Source organism: Strongylocentrotus purpuratus, unplaced genomic scaffold (genome assembly GCF_000002235.5).
Source record: "Strongylocentrotus purpuratus isolate Spur 01 unplaced genomic scaffold, Spur_5.0 spur5_scaffold_6, whole genome shotgun sequence".
NCBI classification, from domain to species: Eukaryota; Metazoa; Echinodermata; class Echinoidea; order Camarodonta; family Strongylocentrotidae; genus Strongylocentrotus; species Strongylocentrotus purpuratus.
Window position 1 is genome coordinate 46229801 of NW_022145612.1, and position 27939 is coordinate 46257739.

The 27939-nt window shown below is 36.4% G+C and overlaps 1 protein-coding gene across 2 annotated transcripts; it reads right to left on the reverse strand.

The window, feature by feature from the left end:
* Positions 1-27644, reverse strand: LOC115919159 (phosducin-like protein). Of its 2 annotated transcripts, none has more exons than XM_030972173.1 (8): positions 27539-27644; positions 23217-23431; positions 22140-22265; positions 21556-21689; positions 20819-20921; positions 14375-14488; positions 12553-12677; positions 1-3962 (listed from the first exon to the last, which is right to left on the reverse strand). In XM_030972173.1, exons 2-8 carry the CDS (start codon positions 23406-23408, stop codon positions 3875-3877), a joined length of 882 nt encoding a protein of 293 aa, XP_030828033.1. In that variant the 5' UTR covers positions 23409-23431; positions 27539-27644; the 3' UTR covers positions 1-3874. The 2 variants fall into 2 exon arrangements, with proteins under 2 accessions (XP_030828033.1, XP_030828034.1); XM_030972174.1 differs by having other exon boundaries at positions 27521-27622.
* Between the last annotated feature and the right edge of the window lie 295 nt (positions 27645-27939).

Sequence of the window (27939 nt, forward strand, 5' to 3'; positions counted from 1 at the left end):
AACAGTTAGCATGTTTAAGCATTTATTTCATATGGATTAAAAAACACATAACTAAACACACTACTTACAAGCAAAGACTTTGTTTAAACAAAAATTGTTTTCTCTAGTGTGGTTTTTGAAATGTAAAAACAGCCAAGCATATCAATCTTTTATCCAGAAGTTAGGATCTTGTTCTCCAATGGAATACATCTTACATGTAATAGATTTCATAATATACTTTTAGTTTTGTGCATTTATTTATATGCCATTAAACCTTGCCTCTTTCCAGCATACATAATGTTGATGTACAGTACTTATGACTTTTTAACATTTAAAACATAAAAATAGATGAAAAAACAAAACAGTCAGTTGTTAACTGCATGATTTCATTCTTATGTTCATCACATAGGAAAAAACACTTCATGATAATCAGAGAGTATTGCACACTTTGAAGTCCTACAGAGATTTCATTACAATTGGCAAAATTACAAACTTTGATACCTCGAAATATAGTATGTGAACAGTATGACTTTAAAACAAAGATCCTGATTTTGATAATTTCAAATCAGGCTCAAGGATTACCTACAAGCAATACAGCTTCCTATTGTCTACCCTACAGACAATTCAATTCAAAACTGTTTCATTATTCATCTAGAAACCTAATTGAGAGCAGTCCATCCTACATAATAAATGAGATAACTTGCGTCAAACAAAGAGCAAAACAGAAAAAAAGACGCTGGACCCGTTGTACTATTGTCCTTGGCATGCAGTGCAAATGTATTCAATCGACTATCCATCGACAGGGCCCCATTTCACCGAACTTGTCATCAGTGACAAATGACAGGTTTTGTTATTAGCTAGAGATATCCTCGCTTCTGATTGGTTATCAGCAGATATGTCACTGATTTTTATCATTGAAAAAAAGCTTTGTGAAACAGGTCCCAGGTCTGGATAATGAAAAGTGGGCTAGTTTAATAATCAACCTTTCTTGCCTATATCTCGAGACTACCGGCTGAGTCAACAAATCTTCTCTAGGACTCAATAGACAAGAGACAAGATATCATTTTTTGTTCATCCACGTACATTTCTGCTCTATTAAACAGAGATTTTGATGTTGAAAGTATTAGCTCACCTGTTACGACTCTATCAACAACATTACTATAGATATATAGAAACATCAACTTGAAGATGTGCCTAATTTAACATACCACAATAGTTGATGAACATCTTGTAATGCAAGTACTTATAGCATGGTGATCACTGATCACTACAACATTTTCCATCATATTATGATTCCATTTACACTTTACAGTATAAAAATTTGTTTGAGAAAACTGTCAGATACGAATTTACTTGATCTTAAATGGTATAGTCCGACCCCCCCCCCCCCTGCACATCAAGGTAAATAGTTAGGCAAAGAGTTGATTGATATTATCATCTTTATCAACATCTTTTGTTATTTTTGTAGTCTTTTTGTAGTCATTTTCATCATATTACTCTTCATATCTATAATTCTAACATTACAAAGTTCCTAATTACATTTAGGACTGAATTAGCATTAACAACATGTTATCAATCATAAATAAGACAGTATTACACACACATACAATATTATACAATTTTGCAATCATAAATTGTCATCATTATTATGACATATCACTTGTATAACCATTTGTCTAACCTAAGGACTTTGCTCCTCCTTTACCCAGCCTAAAACTGGTCAGGTAAAGAAAAGAAAAAAATTCTACAACAAATTTATGCAACATTATTAACACTTTGGTTGCTTTCTGCACCTCTTCATGGACTTTTGTTTGCCACACATGCAATTTTGCACAAAACAATAGGCACCGATAGAGAAAGGATTTCTTTATGCAACATAATGGCTTTGCAAAATTACCCATTTTTACCCATAGCTCCATGACAACCCTCATAACACCAATATAAATTAACCTTGCACTGGAAATATTTACATAATATCAAAGCCATTGGTTTATCTATCCCAGGAAAACTACAATGTAGCGCAGGGAGATTATTTGTGTGGCATTTGAGGGTTAATTAGACCGGCCTGTATAAAGACTTTGGTTACCCATGCAATATACTACAGTTTGCCATCAATAATAAATTGATGCATGCAAATTGTACTCATTCATTTGCATTCCAGACCACTTGATATACCTCAATAAAGGGATTACTCTAATCCCAAAGATTTACAAGCAAACCGATTTACATCTTGCTAAATGAGACAAGAAACCCCCAAAGTCCTACATGACAAATACTGGTGAGATATGAGATATGAGAGCCAGTTCATTTTAGTCACCTCACACACAATTTGATCTTTACCATATCCATTTTAACAAGGTGAAATTTGAAACCTAATTATAAAGTAGAAACCCTGCCAGGTACTATTAGGGTACAACATATATTATTCATAAGATTAAAACGTAAACTCATCAATATTAAAAGTTCCATTTCTAAAATGGGACAGCTTGCATGTAATCATCATCATGCAGTCACAAAATCACAGAAAGAGAAATTGTGGTGGTATTATAAAGCCCTATATGACACAACATGAAAGTCAGTTATTCAAATTTGGAGAGAGAAACAAAATTGGACTTGATAACAGAGGCAGACAAAGTGCACTGTATCACATTTTTCATACCATAAGCCACAAGTTATACACAGCTATATTGTGTTTTTCTTGCAAGTGAAAACTGTAATGGAAATGAAAATGAGACAATTAATTCAGCACCTATCAAATAAGAGTCACATGAAATACCGGTCAAAACATTCTGCGAAAGACAATGCTTTCTACATAGGCGTACACTGTATTAACATTAAATATGGCTTGGTTGATTGATGAAACTGCTTTGACATTCGTTTGTTCAGATCAAAGTAGAAAGCTCCTAAAAAAAGTTGAGAATGTACAGGCTGGGGAGGCAGCAGCCCCGCAAGATTGAGAAATTGCTATTATTCAGGCAACCCTTTAAACATTTGGGCAGCAGGGTAGTCTACTTAGATTTTATATACTACTTCTAGAACATTTCTTACATAAAATTACCTTGCAGCAATTATAACGCGTTACATTCTTGCTCACTCACTTCCCTTGCTCACAGTATTTGAAAGTTGACATTTTGGCAGGCAACATCAGATTAGGACAGAGTTGAATTTTGCCTATACACCTACAGAAGTTGAAGAAACCTCCCCCCCCCCCCCACCCCCCTCCTCCTCCCATACTGATACAGAGTACTTGAAATTTGTATGTAGACATCATCTGGAATGAAGTACCGTAAATCCAATGTACAGTGCCCGCACTTTGTAGCGCGATGCACCTGGTCGTTCCATGAGGGGTGATTTTCCGGAAATATCTACCACTCTTGGAAAAGTACTTTTGTCCAATACCCCTTTCATATTGACTGAATTCATATAAAGAGATTGTGAAGCTTGAAAAAAAGCTTGTTTCATTGAATTTGATGTTTAAAGTTTACGCTCCCGAATCACAGACCTCTAAATGGTACATTATCTGCCAAGAGGCCGCAATTTGTTGTAACATGCAGGCAATGTGAAAGGAAAAGACTCTCACTTGAAAGGTTAAAACGTTTGCTTTCCGCACTTGCTAGCAGCACGCAAAACAAATCTATGCTGCTGGCGATTACATCCTACCCCTTGGTTCGGAGCAATCATGCAATCTTCACTCCAACGTACACATACATCTGCCAACAACAAAAATAGCAAGATTTGCGGCATTGAAACAATAGATACAAAAGCACAATGCTTACAAATTATGGCAGACTGTATCATACTTTTTTCCAGACAACATGAAGAGGGTATTGGATGTAAGGTGGAATGAAATCGTAGCACAACCCCATCTCTTGAAAATCTGGGTCTCCACTCCACTTCAGTCTAATTCAAGGTCACTGTCCTCATCTTCTTCCACGTGACCTGGGATGACCTTTGCATCGTCTTTGTTCGGCAGCAAGCCATGCCTGCAGAATAGGAGGGGGAGAGGAGGGGGGGAGAGGAGGGGGGGGGAGAGGAGGGAAGAAGAGAAGGGAAGAAGAGGAGGAAGACGATGGGATGGAGGAAAGATGCATACCGGTAGTGTCACACGTAGGAACAGAAAAGAGAAATGTAAAAGAAGTTCAGAAAGAGGTAAGAGGTAAAAAGTGACACAGAGAAACACATGAAAGACAAGAAAGGAGGGGCAGAGAGAGAGGGAGGGACAGACAGTTATAGAAAAAAGGAGAGAGAAAGATACAAAATGATAAAAAGAGTAAAAAGAGAGAAAGGGAAAAAAATGGTTACATTTTGCTTGTTGAATATAATTTTGGACAATTACTTTGATATTACTCATTGATTCAAATGAAGAAGACACATACAAAACTCTTATATTTGATGAATGACTATTACGAGGACATACAATCAACATGTTTTTTTTGTTGTAAATATGGTATTGAAGGTATTATAAATGTCTGTACAAAACCAACAGCCTTTTTCTTCCAATATTTCAAGGAAAATCATTTTCTAGGCTTTTGTTTAGAAAATAACTCTATTTACTGAATAAGAACTTTTCAATAACCTTTCACTTTAACCATTTCTTCATTCATTTATAATTACTTGACTTCAAACTACGCTATTATTATTATTCCTATATCCTAAACATGATGTTTTTAGGTCTACTTTTATTTTTCATGTATGCATATTGTACCCTCATCAGTTTCCACACTGATAAATTTGTATGCCATTTTCCAATTAATCAACATTAATATAAAAATCACTTATTCCAATTATGTATTTCAATTATTCAAATCTCATCTGAAAGTTAGAATGCCCTTAGGTACAATTGTCATTCTCTTTGAAGAGTAAAATTCATTATTCATGAGGATATGATTACATGAATTATAGATGTCAAACAAATTTACACATTGACTCAGTTTCAATAAAAATTAAAATGTGATCTTCTTGTACACCTCATTTACGTTAACAGAAATGCAATCCACACGTACTAAAAATGCAAAAGTTCCAATAACAATAACGACCAAACATGCTATACTTCTCCTCCTGTTTAACATTGATCATGCCCCTCAACAGAAACCCAAGGGGTGAAAATAGAGCAGATGAAATTATCGAGGCACACATTTTTATAATTCAGACTCATGAAAGTAGGACAAATTTGTTCAACTCTTGAAATATTCACAATCATGGTCTGAAATGTGGGACAAGGCTCATGGGAAAAACAAAGAGGGAAACGTGAAAAAACCAGTCCAACGGATGGAGCGTTGAATAAACAGGATTGAAATGCTATCCTGCTGAAATAAATACATCCACCGTTCAATTCATCTTTCACTTCTGGTGAGATGCGAGGGAAGATTACAAACAAATCAAAATCAATTTTCAAAGTCTGCATGGTAACAGAGGGCATTATCGTCTGCTGAGTGCCAGAAGGGCGTTACTCCTTGCTGCAGGATAACAATGAGCACCTTTCTGGCTCTTACATGTAGCAGACGACTCATAAGACCTGTCCTCATCAGCTCGAGATTGCCAAATATCCCGCTATTTGAACTATACCGATCGCAAATTATCCAGTTAATTTGCGTCCTCATCAGCCCGAAGTTGCAATTAGCGGGATATTTGGTCAAAATAATCATCCTAGTTTGCAAAATATCCCGTTATTTGTCTGGTGCGTCTTCACCAGCCCGAAGACTTGCACTATTGGCAAACGCTGAGCAAAATGTCTCGAGCTAATTTCTTGAGCTCGAGTTTCAAGGTTTGAGGTCAAGTCTCGAGCTGATGAAGACGTGATTTGTAACTTCTGGATTATTTCCCAAATCACAAAAAAGCGGGCTATTTGGCAATCTCGAGCTGATGAAGACGGGCCTACTGTGTGTCTCCTGCCTTATAACAGTCATACCGCTCAATAAAAACAACACTGCACAATATTTCCAAAGTTGCACCGAATAGAGTATGTGGTATTATATGTCTTTCTCTGAAGCCATCTAATATATGCATGTCTCTGAGGAGTAATTGAACTTTATGAAAGTAGAGCTTTACTAACCAGTAACCACTTCCTCTATCCACAATTGAGCCTCACAGAAACGATGATTCTAAACCATTGTCAAAAGATTGTGCACGTACGGATTTTTTCTTTCAAGAAGCAATACAAATACACAATGTTATTCAAATACCTTTGTACAGCGTTTAGCGCAAAGAGTTGATTGATATTATCATCTTTATCAAAATCTTTTGTTATTTTTGTAGTCTTCATTTTCATCATATTACTCTTCATATCTATAATTCTAACATTACAATATGCATGTTTACTATTTAGTCTACTTAACTTGGTTTTATACCCAATTTGTTCAGATTTATAAATGATAATTTTGCTTCTGGTTGAAGAAAAAAACTGCAAAGAGATGGCATATTGAAAGTGGGAAAATACAAAGAATCATGCATTAAACAGATAAAACATTGCTTTGGAAAATGCTTAGCATGTCTTTCAGATCAGCTTGTTCTTCCCTCTATTCACTAGAGACTAATCATTTTCATTGCCCCATAACTCCTGAAATTGAGAATACGACAGAGAGGAAGAATAAACTCATCGTGCCTACATGTATGGTATTCGACAAAACCAACAATATTATATGGAACGCCAGACGATTATTTTATTGAAATGGATGCGGAGAGGGGCAGCTGTTTCAACAGATGGAATGCATGATTTTTTTTTATTGCATCTATGCACACCACTTTCATAGAATACCAATTGATGCTTATCCCAGCATCCATATACCAGTACCTTGTTTTGCTCTGCAGTGTTTTGCTGGGTGGTTTATTTCCCATTTCTATCTCACTCCGTTTTCTATTTTTCTTCTTCTCTTTTGTTTTTACTCAACTCTCTCGTTTCAAAATTCAAATGCTTCTCTAGAGACATCAAATATGCTGGAAAAAATATCATGCTTTTGCTTATAGTACTAGTCATGGAAATTACCCTATATAAATGTTCTTTCTCCTTCTTTTTCTCTTCGAATCTTTCATCACTATTACTTGCTTCCTTACAATTTTAAGCTAAACACCCTGTCTTATTTTCTTTCATTTTTGTTCTCATTACACAAGGAGCTGTATTAATTACTTGATTAATCTCATAACTCCTCTTTGAAAACTGCTCTGCTTTACATGTATCTATTTTCATGTTGATTTTATATTCACTGCTCATTCATTTATTATTTGTATTTTGTAATTCTATTATTTTCAATCAGATATAGAATCAAAATAGGACTGCTAGATTTCACACACTTTTATTACAGGCCATTGGATGAATTCAGAAATACACCCATGTGTTCAGTATTACATCAAAAATCTATAGCTCCAAATGTGTAATACGTATAAGGAATAAAAAAAGAGGTGCGTATATGCAAAACAAATTGTAAACGAAATAAACATAACCCAAAACAGATAATTACAACATTATTATTTTTTTTTTCTTTGGGGGGGGGGGGGGGGGGGGGGGGGGCTACAAGAACCAAATCGCTCAGCAACAATTTTTGTTTCTTTGATGCCTGGAAAGTAATATTTCATGAAGTAGAATCACATTCAGGTACAATCCTTCTTTGAATTTATACATGTGCATATACATGTACATATACATTCCTTTTTACTCCACACAGCGCACAAACCTTTCACCCACAAAATGTAAACTGGAGTCCCTATCTCATAAAAGTATCTCACAATTTCCCAGGAGTGATGAATTTTGACATTGGTAGATTCCTGGCTCCATATATATGTGTACCAAACATAATTTTGTCAAATATAGAAAGAGGGGAGCAAGAGCAAGGGAGAGAGAGAGAGAGGGGGGAGAGAGAGAGAGAGAGAGAGAGAGGGGGGAGAGAGAGAGAGAGAGAGAGAGAGATAGAGAGAGAGAGAGAGGTCAGAGAGAGAGGTCAGAGAGAGAGATCTCCAACGTAATAGAAGCTGAATTTAGAAATCAATGTTGTTATTCAGGGATATTACTATGAGAAGAGTGAGATATTGCTTGCTGTCAATGAATTATTTCGGGCAGGTCGAACTTGAGATGTTATACCATGATAGGTAATTTATTTGCATTACATGTATATGTGCTCTTATCGTGTGAGTAGATCGTGTGAGTAGATCATGTTTCATAACTGTAAAATATTGCATGTGTTTTGTAATGGCAAGTATGACATAATCATCCTTTTTGTGATAGATCAGCATTTCAATATTTGAAGTTATGAAATCCTTCAAAACATGAACTGTCTCGTACTTTGTACTTAAATTGATCATTAGTTCAGAGCCAAAAGGGCATTAACTCTGTGCTAAAGTATATGAGTTAATGCCCTTTTGGCTCTAAACAGACGACGTAATTTCTGTTGTTCCTTTCATCTAAATGCATCCCATGGATATAACAAGCAAGGTATAACAAATCAAATTTTGAAATAAGAAAGATTTGGCAAGAACTATATTTTACAGACAAAATTTTTGGAATGGTCATTACAACTTCATAAGAATTCCCTTCCTGCTATTCAGATTAAAAAGATATGTGCTTTATTTTTCTTCAAAAGAGTACACTCAAAATACATCATTCAGAAATATACACACATTGCACTTTTTTGTTTCTGTGTCAGTTCCACTTCCAAGTGCTACATTAGTACAAGTACATCTAAAATTGGATGATGCATTGAATCAATTTCCTAAATTCCACCATCAGTCAAAACGTCAATTATCATTTAGCAAGGGCATGCGATCATTGCAGAAGAAAGGCAGGGATAGAGGTGAAAGATTCTGAAGGTCTGTGAGAATTATGACGAATCGTTCGTAGCAATGAGAATAAAATCGATATATGAAAATTGAATTTCTGTTGAAACAATTGTAACCAATAGTACTATAATTATTATGATGACCTCATCATCATTATCAGGAATTATTTCAGAGTAATAAACTCATGAATACATGAAATGATTTTGGTAGCTATAAGGAGAAGAAGAAAAAAAAAGACTTAATTTCCCCCTTTCTTTCCTTCATTCTTTCATTTTTTCTTTCTTTCTTTTACTTACAACCCCCTTATACCATACTCATTACCATTTATATTGAACTGGAGTGGAATTGCAAGACAATTTAATATAAGTGGGTCGGGGGTAATTTTAAATAGAATCTATTAATGACAAATTGACCATAACTTTTTCTGCTACATAAACTCTAAAAAGATCTGGAGCAGAGTTTTTCAAATGGGGTGAATCTCTACGGGGGCTGCGAAAGAAGTTGGTAATGATGTCGATTTCGTGAAAACCAAACATGAGAAACCACTACAGTATATCATTTCATGAGGAAATAACATTTTAAAGATATTATCTCCACTCTCTCGCAACATTGAGAAACAGGAAGGGTTCAGACAGCAAAGTGCCTGAATACCTCTCTATTTGGGCAAAGACTTGGAGGTGCACGAGTCTATTTGACAGTAAGGTACCCGAATAATATCTTTTCTATTGAAATTACGTTGCTACCACGCTCATTCACTACACTCTCTCTCTCTCTCTTTACATTTAAAATAATAATTCTGGGTTACGAAAGGCTTGAATATCCACTTAAACGTGTATCAAGAACCAAGATGACCAAATATATGATGTTTGTATTCGTGTAAATAGTGGCAAAGGACACACATACATTATTTTATATCTTATTCATTGTGTTGATTACAAAATTAAACTTTTACCATATTAAAATGTCACTACTTGTTGCCTTGCACGCTTTGCTTAATCACAAACTTTGGAAACAAATGTGGTTTTACTTGATGAGTGCCAGGATGATGCAAAATGAATCTTCTGTGAATTTGGGATTGAGGTGACGCAAAACTTTTTATTTCTTAAAATGGTGCCGTGACTTAATAAAAACTAGATGGAATTCGACTGCGCGCAGTCGAAAATGATGCCTCCGTCATAGAGCAATTTTACAAACCGAAACGGAAGAAATTTTTCAAATTCAAGTTCAATTGTAATCCATTAACATGTTCTCAGAATATCGTGATTACAAGCAATTTCTCATATACATATATGACCCTTTGATCTTTGACCTCATGACCCTAAAATCTACTCAGTTCATTGGCTCTGCAAGATTTCCTGAGTTAAATAGTAATCCATCTGTCAGTTCTAATGAGAATGCGTCCACAAGCTATTTTTGCAAACATAATGAGCCCATGACCTTTGATCTTATGAACCATTCATTGGCTCTGCAAGATACATAAATGATCTAAGTTTGGCAGGAATCCATCAATCTGTTCTAATAATAATACGATCACAAGCTATTTTTGCATACATAATGAGCCGCATGACCTTGACCTTTACCTCATGACCCCAAAATCTAATAAGTTCATCAGCTCTGCAAGTAACATACATGACCTAAGTTTGGCAGGAATCCATCAATCGGTTCTTGAGATAAGGCGATCACGAGCTGTTTTTGCATAGACAATGTGCGCTGTGACCTTTGACCTCGTGACCCCAAAATCTAATCAATTCATTGGCTTTGCAAGATACATACATGACCAAAGTTTGGCAGGAATCCATCAATCGGTTGTTCAGATAACGCGATCACAAGCTGTTTTTGCATATATAATGAGCCCTGTGACCTTTGACCTTTGACCTCGTGACCCCAAAATCTGATCAGTTCATCAGCTCTGCAAGATAAATACATGACCAAAGTTTGGCAGGAATCCATCAATCGGTTGTTCAGATAACGCGATCACAAGCTGTTTTTGCATACATAATGAGCCCTGTGACCTTTGACCTCGTAACCCAAAATGTAATCAGATTGTTTTCCTATAGTGATACACACTATCACTAAGTTTGAAGTTTAAATCTCCAGTGGTTCTTGAGATATCATGATAACAATCTCAATGTATGGAATTTCATAAGTTGACCTCTGTGACCCTTGACCTTTGACATACGTGCTCCAAAATCTAATCAGATCGTCTTCCTATGGTGATACATACTATCCTTAAGTTTGAAGTTTAAATCTCAAATGGTTCTTGAGATATCGCGCTAACAAACTCAATACAAGGAATTTCATAAGTTGACCTCTGTGACCTGTGACCTTTGACCTACGTTCTCCAAAATCTAATCAGATCGTCTTCCTATGGTGATAAATACTATTCCTGAGTCTTAAGTTTAAATCTTAAATGGTTCTTGAGATATTGTGATAACGGTCAAACGGGACGGACGGACGGACGGACGGACGGACGGACGTACGGACGGACGGACGTACGGACGGACGGACGTACGGACGGACGGACGTACGGACGGACGGACGTACGGACGGACAACCCGAAAACATGATGCCTCCGGCACCACCTTCGGTGGCGGAGGCATAAAAAAGGTTGGAAAAGGTTGCTCTGGAGTACAATACAGTTTCTCTTCTAATTTCTACACCAGATTGACCAGATACAAGTACAGCACTTTTTTGATAAATATATTTTCCTGAATCATTGAAAAATCATGCTCCATTTTAAACATTTAGTTCCAATGATCACACCAAATTCTTGGTGACACTTTCCTAATAGATAGCATTAAAGTCGAGATACAATTCAGTAGACTCCTCTTAACTATGAAACTAAATAGGAAAAGCAGTATTCCCCATATGTTCTGTTGACATCACCATAGAAACTAAGCATAAATGACCTTCCACACGTACCCTACACCACACGCAATTATGTTCATCCCATATCTCACAAGTCATGTATTCTATATTCATCCCTAAATACAATTAGATTTCAATTCAAAATGACATCCATACATACTTCATCTCATGTCCTCTCCTATAAGTATAAATAAAATTTAAAGGAAAATATCTTGTTTGGAGCCAGAAGGGCATTAACACATACACTTCAATGCAGCGATAACACCCTTCTGGCTCTGAGTGGTTGATATGGCCATGAAAGGTCCCAGGGGTCGCGCACTTCCGTAAGTGAGGGGAATTGTGCTAAATACATCTCAGAAGAATCCAGTTAATGATAAAGAAGTAGGCCAACGGACCTTGCAGACATAGTCAGCTATTCTCCATGAAGAATAGATGACATTGCTCTAATTGCCGGCCTACATCCTCATCTGGAGTAATTGCATTATAGCATCTTCCATAAGTACATCCAAGCATGTTACCAGCTGATGTTTAAGAGGGGTGGGATTTTTCCCCTTCTTGAACTGGTTATCATCAAGCAAAACCTTTTCTAGTTGGTTAAAAATCCCCCAAAGTTGTAACACAGCAAGAAACAAAAAATTAAGAAGCTCACGTGCAATTAATCACATGCATATTTTTCTTATTCTTATTTATTTCTCTATTTTTCTTGAGGGGCACTTTTGCTGGAGAATGCCCTTGAGGATTTCACTCATCCCCACTTATCCCTGGTCATTAATAAAGACTTATAATAGAACAGCAATAGCAACAACCATGTACATCCTCTCAAAGTACAAGAGCGAGCACATGAATAATATCATCTTCCTCTGCTGTGTGTTTTAGAAAGTTCTGCAAAAGTATGTACTGCTCATGCATTTGATAAAAATTGCAAAGATTATTACTCACTCTTGTAAGAAACTCTCTACTTCTGTAGCGAAAAAGTCTTCACCGAACACATCCGAGACTCTGATGAAGTTGCCGATGAGTTGGCCTGCTTTGTAGACTAGGAGAGCAGGGAGGCCTTTCTCTGTCTGTCGTAAAGAAAAATGGAATTATGAGAATGAATAATCAGTAACAAAATTGGTATAAAAAATGGTTTTCCATCCCATTTCCTCTGTACTTCTAAAATATTTCTTACTATTTATTTTGTGTTCTTGTTGTTTTCTTTGATGTCTTATTATTTTACATCTTTTATCATTGTCACATTATTTTGTTGTTGTTTGTCCTATATATGTAAACCCCATCTTTCATTTGCGATAATCTGCTGCAGCTAAGGAGGGGAAGCAAGAAGAAGATGAAGATGGGGAAAAAGAAAGAAAAAAAAGAAGAAACATAAGTAGGAGGAGACGAAGAAGGAGGAGGAAGGGAGGAGAAGAAAAAAGAAGAAGAAAAAGAAAAAAGAAAAAAGAAAAAAGAAAAAGAAGAAGAAGAAAAAGGAAGATGGAGAGGAAGAAGAAAATGATGAAGAAGAAGAAGGAAAAATAGAAGAAGCGGGAGGAGAAGGGTATCTCCTTTGAATGAAAGTCATGCTCTGCAATCACTGTTTTTCCTCACTATCTTCCTTCATCACATTTCTTATCAAATCTATCTTTTATCTCTTCTACCTATCTATTCTTATTCCTCCTTCTTCTTATCAACACCCTCTCAATCCTAACCCATGCACCTCAAACCCTAAGTGTGCCACCTTCGAGTCACTGCCTTCGTATATTATCACTTCCGTGGCCCTTCCCTCTCTAGGTGAACGATCTCATGTCATTGACTTCTTCTGCTCTTCCATCACTCTTGAAACATTTACTCCCAACACTTGGAATGTTGTGCTAAGTTACATTGAAAGCAAGCACTTTAGGTGACGCGTGATCAATTGCAATGCAAGCGCACACGGAGTGCACAATGTGCCCAGCAGCGCAGAGACAACATTATCAATACTACTCTCAAGTTTGCATCTTCTGTCGAGAATTTGTAAAAGCATTTCTGTTTGAACTGTTTGAATGCAGAATCGTGTGGTGTTTATTCCATTAACATTTTGTATCCTACTTCAAACTTCAGCACAAAAGTGTTATCCTTGACAAATCAAATAGAGTAAAGAATTTAAAGTTTGTACATTAGATTTGTGTGAATCTCTTGTTTTACTTTGACATGTTGATGTACAGTGTTTTGTTTTTCTTTGACCTCAAAAGATGTTGTAAAGTATGAAACCCAACTCAGCTAAGTGCTTGCACAATTGTAGTACTATGAGCACATATTAATCAATATAAAAAAAATGTATTAAGCTTCCCTTTTACATTTCCCCATGTATTAATAATCTGTCTCTGTCTGTGTCTATCTGTCTATCTGTCAGCCTGTCTCACTGTCTGTCTGTCTCTCTGTTTGTCTCTGTCTCTGTCTATCTGTCAGCCTGTCTCACTGTCTGTCTGTCTCTCCGTTTGCCTCTGTCTCCCCCCTCTCTCTCTGTCTCTCTGTCTCTCTGTCTCTCTCTCTCTCTCTCTCTCTCTCTCTCTCTCTCTGTACGTCTGTATACACCCTTCTGCTCTCTATCCATGGAGGTTTATTGTATAGCAAGCAAAATTTAAAAAAGAGACATCGTTCATATCTGTAAATACCAATTACCAAAATTTGCAGATATGCATATAAATATGATAAAGATAGTGTAGATATCTAATTTTTTTAAATATTTAAAATATCAAAAACAAAACAAAAAGTTGACAGCAATGAGATCAATTCGACTTACAAATAACTGGCTGGTCTGAATATCTGCTGCATTAGCTGCGCAGAACTTGACAAAGGGATATTCTTGAGCCAAGCAATGAAGGCATCCATTCATAGACTCACAGGCTTGAAGCGACTGGGAAGTGAAAAGAAAAAAAAAAAAAAATCATCTCATAAGTGACAGAGTTACTGGCTGGTGATTTCATTAGCATGTTCAAATAGGGATTTATACTGAGGCATCAGTTGATTTACATTTCATCCAAGGGAAGACAAAATGATGTGGAAACAGGGCAACAGGGACCCTAGGAAACGGTTATCAAGATTAAGACGACATCTGAGTAAACAGGTACATGGAGATGTCAACATTTGTAAAGAAAAGGAGGTTATTCAGGGGGGGGGGGGGAGAGGAGAGCATGCAAAAAAGTAGTGAAAACAACATTATGCGTAGAACATTACACTGCATATATACATAACATAAATATAACAGAATCAATTAAATAACTACATGACACAAGTATTCACAAATGCATGAAGCAGAAAATTAAATTTGACATTTACCGGTACGTGTAGTTCAAAGAAAAATTATCTTGTATGGATTGATTAAAAACCTTACAACTTACATGACATGTAGATTACAGTAATTACATTAACTGCATTACACTATCACCTTGAAACTTCTTCTACTTCACCATGGAGTAAGGTTATTTCATCTCCCCTCTTTCTCTTTCTCTCTCTCTCTCTCTCTCTCTCTCTCTCTCTCTTACTTTCCCTCCCTCCCTCCCTCCCTCTATAAACACTTGCAGACGTACATTAACTTAAAGTAAAATTGTTTTAACACTACACATATCAGACTTCATTTGATCGCCGATTCAAAATTGCTTTTAAAAAACACTTTGTTCATTACCAATACTTAAAGTTCATCAATTCATATTTTTCATAAAATCAAATCCACACTGTTTGCACTCATAACATAAAAGATGAGCATTAATAAAAGTTCAAAATCATAAAAAATACCTTGCCTGAATATTTTCAATAACTTTTATCCTCAAATAATTGACGGTTGTAAAAGTCCTAATATATGTCTGTAACACTTTAGGCCAATAATTGAATTAGTATTGTACAAACATTTTTTAGTGATTTCATAACATTCAACATTGAACAGAAAATGTAAGCAGCTTTACACCTCCCTCCTTACTTGTAGTTCACAAAATATGGTATGTGCAATTTTCAAATCATATCGTTATGACACTATCATGAGTCTCACATCATAAAAAAAGGAAGGCAGGAATATTATGGTTTGATATCCTAATCAGAAGGTCTACACTTGACTTCACCCCTTTCATTTTTTCATTATCTTTCATCTCCCCGTCCTCTCCGCGTCTCCCTCCATCAAAGGGCATCTATTGTGTCCTGATCAAGCACTCATTCATTAGAAGCAATCAACCTCCAATAGCCTCCACCGGGTTACCATGGAAACCTCAGGTTCCAATATTCAGGGAGGCCGAGAGGAATTAAAAAGAGTCCCTAAAATTAGATTTCTGACATCAAACCAGGCAGGCTGAGGTAGAATGCGACGAAACTCATTAATTCCTGTATGTGGTAGTGCTGTGTATAGTCGCAGGGGCTGTATGACGTACAGGTGTATGCTCCTGAGATAATTGCTCTGGATTGATTCCATAAACTGAACTCTGTACCTAACCTTAACCTTAACCTTATACCTAATCTAATACCCAATTGCAACCCCAAGCCTACATGTATATATTTCATGGAATAAAGCCCAAAGCAATTGTCAGCGGTGCAATGGTCGGATCACAGGGCGCAGGTGCAGGGTGGTTTACGTGTTGGTATTTCATGATAATGACAGACTTTGGTTAAGAAGCAATAATTGCCTGAAATGTAAGTTCAAATGTGCACAATCTAATCATGAGCAGTCTCCCCTCAAGTTCACTATGGGTACATACAGTACTAGCATATATTTCTCTTGCTACAATAACCTCCACACATCTTGCACAGTGTGTCAGGAATTTTAGGATTGGTGATCACAAAAATTAATTTGAATTAAATCTTATCAAATTAATTTGATATCAATATTTAGACATTACAATTACAAATCATTACTATTAAAAAAGCAAGGATTATGAAGTGCACACATACAATGATTTGCAGTCTGTAATACACTGCTGTGCAAGGGTTAAGAAGAACAATGTTGATTTCAAAAAACATTGTTTTACCAAGAATGGTTTGCCTTTCATTGCAACATTCATTGATTGCAAAATGTAAAATATCATAGAAATCTCTTTTTGCATCAACATTACCATATATCTTAAGAAGAAGGGGAGCCACTATTAAAACTTGTCTTATAATATCTTACTCCTTGTTTGTAAAGTTTGTGGGTAATGATCTTTCCTCCTACATGTTAATCTATAGCCATAGTGGATTCGTGTAACCGTCTGGTATCAAGCAAAATATATACCAACAATGATAAAACCAGAAAAAATGTTAATTGGATTTGCTTATAACATGATGTTTGCTATATTTTGATCACTGCTTACACGGCTGCCTTGAAATGTCAAGGGTAACTCTGCTGATCAGATTGATTGATTGATTTGATTGATGAAATCGACATGCTCCTCACAGGGCCCCTGTTTATTGTTTGTGTTATCTTCCCATTGTATTGCATTAAAGCTGACTTGATTAATTATGAACGTCAACATACAAGCTTTTCATCTATGGCATAGATCAGCGGTAATGAAGGGTTGGAGAGGGTCACAGAGAGCATAAATGGTAGAGAGGGGGTAGAGAGGGAGAGAGAGAGAGAGAGAGAGGGGATAAGAGAGAGAGAGAGAGAGAGAGAGACAGAGAGAGAGAGACAGAGACAGAGACAGAGAAAGAGAAAGAGAGACAGAGAAAGAGAGACAGAGAAAAAGAGACAGAAAGACACACAGAGAGACAGAGAAAGAGATAGCGAGAAAAAGAGAGACAAAGAGAGAGAGAGAGAGAGGGGGGGATAAGAGAGAGAGAGACAGAGAGAGAGACAGAGAAAGAGAGAAAGAAAGAGAGACAGAGAAAGAGAGACAGAGAAAAAGAGACAGAAAGACAGAGAGAGAGACAGAGAAAGAGAGAGAGAGAGAGAGAGAGAGAGAGAGAGAGAGAGAGAGAGAGAGAAAGGGGGAAGGAGGAATTATCTTACAAGAGATGGAAAGGGGAAAAGATAGTGTGAGTGTGAGTGGTAGAAAGGGAGAAACAAGAGATACATGTATGACTGAGAGAGAGAGAACAAAAAACAGAAAGAGAGATAAAGAGAAAGAGGTAGAAGAGAGAATGGGAGAGAAAACACTATACACATCAAAATGTAGGGAATTAATCTTTTATGAAAAGCCACTCAAACTCAGAAATTAAATTGTTTTGTTTTGTTGACTAACATCTAAAGTTCTACACAAAGGCAAAAATTGTTTATAAAAGAGACATTTAAATTAAGAAACTAGATGATATTGTAGATTGCTTTATACAAAATATACAAATTGTTAGTTACAAATGCTATAAATGTCCAGTTTAGAATGATATTATATTTATAAAGTAAAATTCATTCAAAATAATTACTCAAATAAAAATATTAAAAAAAGAAATTTAATGCCTTTTTCTTTTAGAATTAAGAAATGGCAACATTAAAAATAATACAATATCTGCTAAAGGAACAAGATCCCAAAATATATAAAATAGATCTAGACTCATTAACAACAAAAAAAGTAGTCTCTCTTTATCGTTGAAAATTTTCATATACACCATCAATAAAATATAAAGTCAAACAAAAATCAGTATTCTACCAACATTGATTGAGATCAAATTTTGAACTTCCATGCTTGGATGGGCAAATTGGGCATACATGTAACTTGTTAACCGTTAGAATGTCTGATTACGAAAATTGCTAAAAAAAAGAGCAAGTAGCCATTCAAACGTTAATGAAATGTTAATGCATCTGTGAGACATTCTTGTTCAACAATGAAAACAAACACTGTAGTCTCAAGTTAGGTTATGACAAGCACTGTCAAGATGCCTCTCTTTTCCACTGAAGTTCATGGATGAGCCATAGGATACCTACAATGCTCATCAACATCTGAATGGCCAGATGCCCCATTTCAGCAATTTTCTTTCAGAGAATCATTTATTATTAAATGGCTATGCTCGCTCATGCATAAATGGTACGCCAATAAGCCAGTTCATAGTTGCAGTCTGAGCATGAGCAGATAAAGGTCATTGCAGACCAAATTGTAAAATACACAGAGAAAAAATACTGGATAACATGCTCATGAAGTTATGTAATCATTATTAATTTATGCACGAGGAGTGCACTCCATGATACACAGGCGGAAGTACTCTTTGAAAGGGGAAACAAAGGCTATTTATGTAGCACCTCCATCGCTGTAGGAGTGATTATTTCAAAATGTACAAAGTGGGGCCTCTTCATGTTTTGAAGATCTGTGGATATTCAAGGTCATTTGGGACATGTGCTAATCATGAACTGGTCAATTGCATATCATCTTAAAAAGGATTTATTCATGTTTATTTCGATATAATATATGAAACATAAATTCATATTAAAAATTTATTTAAACATCTTAACAAAAATTGTGTCTACTTCTTTCTTGTTTTGCTGTGTATAGACTTTGCTCACATGCAATAATGGGGTAAACTATTTATAAAGCTGAAAATATCAACAAATAACCACTTTTGTCTAAACAAATAATGACAAGATATAGAAGAAAATTTCAAAAATTTGGGGCTAACTTCAATGATATTCTCATTTCTCAGTGACTTTAGCACATTGTAGGCCAATACACATAGCAGTGCGCATATGTTTGCACTGGTGCATGAAGTTAGCAGGGCATGTTTATCCAGGACACACCCTGTTTTAGGTCACACATATCAATTTTTCATATATGATACGGTGGAAATATTTCACATCACATGAGCCATCCTTGACCATTCTTTTACATAGGATATAGTGCTCATGGTTCTTCTCCTACTAATCAACAGGCTACTTTAGATTGGAATTGAGAAATCAAATCACATTATTGAATCTTGTTTACCAAAGAATGATATAAAAGATCAAAGTTTCTGACAAAATGTGCTCTTTTATACCTCTAATTTTATCTAAAAAATGAAATCATCATTTGCCTCTTAGCACAGACCAACATTGTGAAATGTAAGCTGTGATAAGAATGACTGCCCCCATTGTTGTTGTTTTATTTGTATTGGCATGTATCATTCATTTATAAATATTTACGCCAAATTCAAATCGCATTTTAAAAACAAAAGTAAATTGAAGCAGAAGGAGGGGGAAAGCCCCCCCCCCCCCCCCCCTCCCCTCTTAGCCTCTGCCTCTGCCAAGCCCCTCTGAAAATACAACATTACAAAATTGTCTAGATGTACATCAGATTTCCTGACTAGATATTGTTTGCTCCTAGTTCACAATTGGCCTTGCAGTATCCCAGGAGAAATTATCATAAGTGGACAAAGCAATTGTTGCACTTGAAACTACACGCACTGACACATTAATCAAATTAATCTTCAATATAGATACTCTTGTCAGCAAGAATTTGACCTTGGTATTTGCATTTCTGAAGTCCCTTCACACATAGCATGGATAGAGTCGCATGTTATTAAACCTTGAACTAAGACAACCAACAGATGGCAGCAAAGCAGAATTTGATTTTCACAGTATGAACTATGTGCATATTTGCTTGATAGCTTTATTTTGATAACTTTTATTATCATCACTTTACCTTGTATTCATTTATATTTTTAGAACTTTTTGCTGAAGGTAGGAATTTGTTTGTTCAACAAGACAGCTAGAAACATTTTGAGTTGTTTCAGTGGATAATGAGGTTCTCCTGTCAAAATTGGCCAAGAGTCAAGTATTACAATGGGCCATCTTTAAATGTGACATATAAAATCTTGACTGTAAATGAACGTAATTGATTTTAATACATTTAGATGAGTTTAAGCTTTTACATATAATTCTAGAAATATAATCATACACTCACACATAACAATGACAAGCTACATACAGTGCATAGATTCCCCCCCCCCCCCCCTCTGTCTCTATCTCTCTCTCTCACTATATATTTGCACATATTACAGCTACTGCTATACATACAGTCACGACCACATTCTCAACTTGTTTACCTCTCTTTGCTCGTTGCTTAGCAATTGCAATCATTCCATGTCTATAAAATAAATCATACCACCAGCACTACCTTTGGTGGCTGAATGCATACAAATCATGAAGCAGACAAAATTTACCCGTTGTACTGAACACATTCAGTGGAAATTTTGTTTGATTCTGTGAAAATCTTTTGTGTTATTACCAGAACACACAATTACTTTCAACATGAGGTAGTCTGCACAAATAATCCTGAATCAGAAAAACTCTCTACACCATTTCTAACATTTTATCTTCACTTACTTGATCTTCTATGTGGATGATAACAGTCACTTCCTTGCGTTCACTGTCTATTGCATCAACAAAGTTATTTTTATTGAGACGCAACAGTTTGCCAAATCTTGGGCTGCAAAGATAAATCAACAGATCGCTGAAAGTTTACTTTGGAAATACATGGCCAAGGGACACGATGATAGGTTGTAAGATCATCAAAATTACACAAACACAAGAAACTACAAGTATGCTATAATCGTAATTCTGCTTGGCTTAGATTTTCAATGAGGTTCGTATTGCTCTTCTTTTTGTCTACATATACTATATACACATACCAGTACCTATATTACATCTAAAAGTCATTTGCGTACATATCATCATGTGATGATATAACATTGAAACTTAAAGAAATATTGATTGTGAAGTTTGACAGGATATTTTGTGATTGATTTTGTGATTGGTGATTGATTTGTTTCATTGTTCTTTTGTTGTTTTTTGCTGTCATTAGTTTTAAAAAAATTTACGGTTTAGTTTGGCATATTATTAGACCAACTCAACACCAACCAAGAAATGACAAGATTTTTAGTCGTTATAAGTATGAGGTATTATTATCTTCTTCTTTTTTTCTTTTTTTTTGGGGGGGAGATAACTTTTTTAAGTTGTTTTGTTTGATAATCTCTGTCTCATTATACACAGAGTTGTGACATGGAACTTGAAAATGTTTTTTAACTTCTACCTAAAAAGGGCTTTACTGATTGAATCTTTACCTGTTTTTCTGTATATTCAATATCATCTGATTCATCCTTTCTTCCCTGTATCTCCTCATGAACTCATCTTCCAACATGGATTCTAGTTGAAGCTGATCAAGCTCTTCATCCTCCTTGGCTTTCTCATCATCAAGCTACAAAGGACAATGAAAGCATGGAGGGTAAATAAACAGAGTGGATGCACATGAGTTCATAATACGATCTACCCACACTAGAGCTGAGGCTGTATGAATCTATCAAAATTTCAAAAATCGTTTTCCAACATTTTTAATGACACTTCAGTCTATTGGGGAAAACAAGTAGGTATGGTAAAACTGGTCAATCAAAGATTTTTACTTTTTGAAGCACTATTTGATCATTTTTAAGCGCAATATTTCAGGGCTTCAATATCAAGCAAATAATTACCATTGGTGATGTAGCTATTTCCCTCTTTCATCTTTCACCCCCTCCCCTCCCCTCCCCTATCTTCAATCCTCCTGAGTTTTTTCTTTTTCAGCCAGGCTCTCTAGCCAAATGGAATTCATTTTCAGAGCAGAGCAAATTACAGAGTGATGAAGAAAACACATTTGGAAGATACTACTTACATAGGATCGACATGTCATAGACAGTTTTTCAGCCAGGAGTCTCTTTTCTCTATCCTGGTCTCCTCTCTTCTCTGTCTCAAGCTGTTTGAATCTTCTCCAGTCTGCTAGTACACCTTTTGGTCCAGTCTGAAATTTTAAAAAAGGGAAATGAGCCAAGAAACACATAAAATCCATTCTAGCTTTTCTGCCTGGCACATGACAGGTTACCAAGAAATTATTAGATATTATCATTAATTAGCATGAACTCTGTGCAATCTACAAAAGATCGCAATAAAAAAGTTGATTTGGGTAACTTAAGCGAGTATCAAGGTTCATAAACTGTCAAACTAATCCAAATAGTCTCGTACATGTACATGATAGCCATGTCTGAGCTCCGGAAGTAGTCTATAAGAACTTGCACGAGAGTATTCTAAGCAAACTAATGGATCAACACTATATGGGCTCCAAGATTCGTTCATTATTATTCATGAGCTTACATGCGCGCGAGCGCCTGAACATGCAGCAACATGTAAGTTCACGAAGAGTCTACCGGTAGCTAGCTGTGTCTACCTCACAGACAATGATTATTTTTTGCTTTGCCTCACTGGCTATTTATAAGGACAAACAAATCTGAATAAATACTGAGGTTTGAACCCACAACTACAATGTTTTATTACACTGTTCTAACCGATTGAGCTAACGCTGGGTTGATGAAAGGTGGGTTTGCATGATTATTATAATCCTATCACTAATAATAATAATTACAGTGCTTATATAGCGCCTAACACTTACTTTGTCAGAAGTCTCTAAGCGCTCTACAATAATGCAGCATAATTACCCTGGCTTTAGCAGTGCAGCTGTTACGCGCTCTGCGTTTCAAGGAATAAATTCCTACCAGGTACCCATTTACTTCACCTGGGTGGAGTGTGGCAAATGTAGATCAATGTCTTGCCAAAGGACATTAGTGCACTAACCCTACCGGCTACCAGGTGCGCATGCACAGGTTTAGCTAGCTAGACGTAAGGTCATGAATATTAATGAAAGAATCTTGGAGCCCATAATGTCTACCACACTAATGCAGCATAGGAGTTCACCTACCCGACTTGCTCCATAACCGCTTGCACTAAGATCTGCTTCTGGAATGAATTCAGCTTCAGGTGATGCAGCACAGTCCTTGTTTTGTTCATCTCCGCTGGATTTATCATCATCGTCTTCCTCCCGCTCATCTTCACTGTCACTGTAGTAGTACTGTGTCTTCTCTCCCAATAGCTTGTCATCTAAAGTAGTCATTATGTTATGGTTTCAACCAACTTCTGCAATGTAAGTAGAGGATACAGACATCAAATGATATCAATCATGATCAATTTATACCATAACAGTTAAACCGAAAGCTTGCCTTTACTCTTTGGTCTACTAAAGACCATACATAGTGACACAGTGATACATTTCCTGTCTTACTATTTTCTAAAATATTAGAGCTCTTGTTCAGAAACCTATCCAAAATTTGAACCGTAACGTAGGATCTGAGACATTACGGTAGATGAGCTTCACACAGGCGCGCGCCCGCCCGCGACCACTCCAGCAAAGCATAGAGAGTCAATGCTAATGCGTATTGACCTCTAGCACTGCATGCTTGCTGTGAGGCAGGTATTATTATACCCTTACACAAATACACACACCACACAATTTTGCATAGACTGCACACAGTCATGTCGATGCAGCTGTTAAGCAAAGTTCGACACTAAGTCACTAGACTTACAATTTGAATTTTCAAAATTATTCTTTTTAACATCAGTAAGTTTTAAAAAAATGTATTTTACTGCTATTTAGGTGTCATCAATTGTCACTAAAGTACCGATTTTGAGTGAAATCAGTTGAGTTTTGTACAGTGGTGTTTGAAATGTTGAGAATCAAAAGCACAGCTTTACTACACAGCCTTGATAGTGATGCTCCTATGTGTGCCCGCAACCCACTATCAGTATATGCATTTGTATTGTGTAGCGGTTTGCCGTGAAACCTGTGAAAAGGTGTTTTCTAATATCAAAGTTTTTCGGAAAAATACTCCCCCCAAAAACAAGAAAATTGACACGAAACAGATAAGAAACATAGGCCTAGGTCTAGAAATCTAATGACTTTTAAATCACGATCTTTAAAGGTAAAGACCAGTTATGGTCATGCGATTGCATTGTGAAAGAAACGTTGTGGAATCGATCAGAAAAGGTTGATCATCTAGCATCTAGCATCTGCAAGGTTCTGGAATCATCAGAATGATAAGAAATTTGGCCCATTCTTCGTAAAGTTACAAGCACTATATACAGAAAGATGTATATGGGACTACCCTATATCTCTCACAGACCATGAGAGAAACAAATTTACCAAATATATGAATTAGTAGGTGGTTTCCCGGCAAATTTTTTATCATCATGTATTAGTCAAAACATATTCTTTCACATGATTGGTAATGAGAGCTTCAATTTCATTTTTTGAAATTGGGGCGTTTCCAATACTGGTCTTTACCTTTAATTGGACTAGGCACATTCATGGGGCACTAGAGGGCGCTTCGGTCGCGTACAAAAATCTGAATGGCCTTGCTGCGGTGGGTCGGCAATAATCAGCCCAAAAATTGGATATGGGAGGTTGGAAGGATATATCTTTTTTATAATGTTATCCGGTCTTACCCTTAACCATCCTATGTTTAATCTATGTAGAAATAACATGCGAGTATGATAAAAGAAACATCGGAACCATTACTGAAGTAACTTTTAAAATATTAGCCTAGAAATGACCACCAAACAGAAAAAATTGACATTTTTTCCCGACAAATCTTCATAAAATCTGAGTTATAAACAAGTAACATCTAGGTACACTAATACAAATACGATTTTCTGAAAATTCAGGTATGATTTTTTAAGTTTCTTTCAAGTATATTTCTGCGCATTGCAGCGCCAATATTCTTCACTGCTTCAAAATCACCCTTGAATTTTTTTTTTTGCAACGAATTTGATACAAGGTCCGCGAGTGTTCCCCGTTCCTTGCGTGTTGAAAGTTTGGTAATACATAGTTTGCATTGACTCGCGCACGAAAAAATGGTCGAAAACAAAATGTCAAATGAAGAAATAAACAAGCTTTTGTACAGTTATAAGAGTTCTACAGAGGTTTCTTTGTCGATTTAATTTATTATATAGTCTCAATTAGAATTCAGAATTATCTCACTGAAAAGTTAAGAAACCGACAATGTTCTCGATCGTAGTTATTTTCATTTTGCCAGCAGCCGATCTAGCGTTGTTTGGGCAAAAAGCTAGGCCGCTGCCTTCCCACCACGAACCTTTCCGAGTCCCGCTAAAATGGCGCGCTGCGGAGCTCCGAAGCTGCGTTGGTATCGCTGCAAACTCTCAGCCGCCTAGCTCCCCACGACGGACCATTCGCGGTATGGCGAGAGTGTGTGTGTGAGGTATGATTTTGGATTCGAGAACGCACGTAACGCAACCGTGCGCGTCATTTTCAGCTGTCGAATGTGTACGACCAATTTTACATGTACGATTTTTAGTACAGATACTTGGTCAGTTTTCTTCTTAAATCTTTGGCTTTACAGTTTACAACATTTAAAAATATAATTTCTTCAAATCTGCTCCTGACTCGGTTCAGACTAATTGTCTGATGTGTTTTCAAGTCAATTTTTTTAATATATTTTTTTGCATGAATTTGCCTAATTGGACATTTGATGAATATTTACTTCATTTTTGGTAAGTTTTAGTAGGGTTTCTCCACGCCGGAGTTACAGGTCAAATTTTGGATAGATGTCTGAACAAGCGCCAATATTAGTTGCAAAATTGTGTACATTTTAACAGTATGCAAAGACTCAGCTCAGGTACATCTGTATGGTGGTGTGACCAAAGTAGGGTGTCTGAACGATTTTTCAATTTTCAATTTGGGATCGTTTTTCACCATTTTTGTTGGATATTGGAATAAAAATGTAATCAGAATAATACCTTTCAAATTTCAAGACTCACCAATGTTTCTATCAAAAGATACAGCCCCTCAAAAACTGCGCAATATTCATAGCATTTTGGTCAGAATGGACAAAAAAGTGGTTCACGCAGAGTTATAATTTTTGCTCGAAAGCTGCACAGCTAATGCACAGCATGATATGCAAAACGTGGAGTAAGGGTATTTTCAAACTGTTGGGGCTAGTGATCTCTTGGGACTAGAGAAAAAATAAGTGCATGGACGGATATATTCTTTACAGCTGGCCCAACTTATCCCTCGGGGGAGCACTTCATGAAATTGGTAAATCTCCGAGTTACCATGGAAACAATGTTTAGATCGCTGTTTTGAGCAAGATATTTTTAGAATTTTGGGGGTGCCCCCCTATGGGGAACATGGAGAAAAACCTGCCGTTTCATATGACACCTCAATTATTGAGTTTCACCTTCGGGATCACGAGCCCCAAAGGTTTGAATTTCAATTTGTTCATAAAATCATTGACCAATTTTGCATGAGCGCGCAATGCACATGGACGGCATAGGGATGTGTGCAATCTCTATGGGAGAATTTTAGCACACAAAACTGAGTGCGCGATCAGACACCCTAACCAAAGTTCGCGCGTGACCAAAGTTCGCTTTCTCAAAAATTCGGTAAGATTTCGAAAATCTGATATCACTAATGGAAAGAGGATCACAAAATTACCCAGAAACGAAATTTTCTTTGGAATTGGGTGCGAAATTGTGAAAATATTGACAAAAGATCGGCAAATTTTGCAGTTATTTGCGTCCGTTCCGAAAAATTATCAACTTACCGATAAGGGTCTGGAAATCTTTATTTTGAGAGCAGAAATCCTCAAAATTATAAGTAAAAAGTGGCACCAACTGATTGTATGTAATCTTGCCTTGCAAATCATGTTATTACCTTATTTTTGATGGATCGCATTTTTTGATAAATCAACTGAAAACCCCCGTGTGTGAGGTTAGGTCTCGTTACTTTTATGACTTTTTTAGATGCAGCGCGCACGCACGATCGGACATCGAATTTTTAGATCGCGATATCTTCGAAATCCTTCGACGATAAATTTTCTTGTTGAACCAATCTGTAGTAAAAAACTTTGGTAATAATTGAAATGAATAAATTTGTGTAGAATATGAGAAATCATAGATCGAACATCACATGTTGTAATATGTTCTAAAATGTCCGCGAACTTTGGTCACCCCTTCATACATAGCGAGAGTCAATTCACTCCGCTCCCTCCATACATTAATTTCAGTACATGGGACAGCATAGAACATACTAGAACAGTCGGGTCCTAGATCTAGATCTATAGATCACTGTGAAATAAAATATTTCAAAATATTTAGATATATCTATCCATAATTAATTACAGAGAATAAACAAATAAGAGCAACCCCTACCTTGTTATACGTGCTTACCAGTTTATTGACGGTGTTTTCGCCTGCCTTTGTGGAGATACTACTGCAGAATCTAAGTTCTTTTTAGTATTTACTGCATTTTCTAAAAAGCCCTCTGCGGCGAATTACCATATAGCATATGACCCTCTACGATTTCGTTTTCTTTCTGGCGGTGGATCATCGGTAATCATTTTTAATGTCTTTTTCAGGTTCTTCTCCCATTATTTCTCTTCTTCTTTTCTTCTTTTATGTTATCTATCTCTTTCTTTATTTCTTTCTTAAATACAGCCTATACGGAGTAACTCTAGACCATCCCAGAGCAAAATGTGTTTTGCTGTCTTACCATCATGCATCATGCCGAGACAAAAATGAGTCTTTTAACCATAATCAATTTCCCAAATCTAATCACACCCTATCCATAA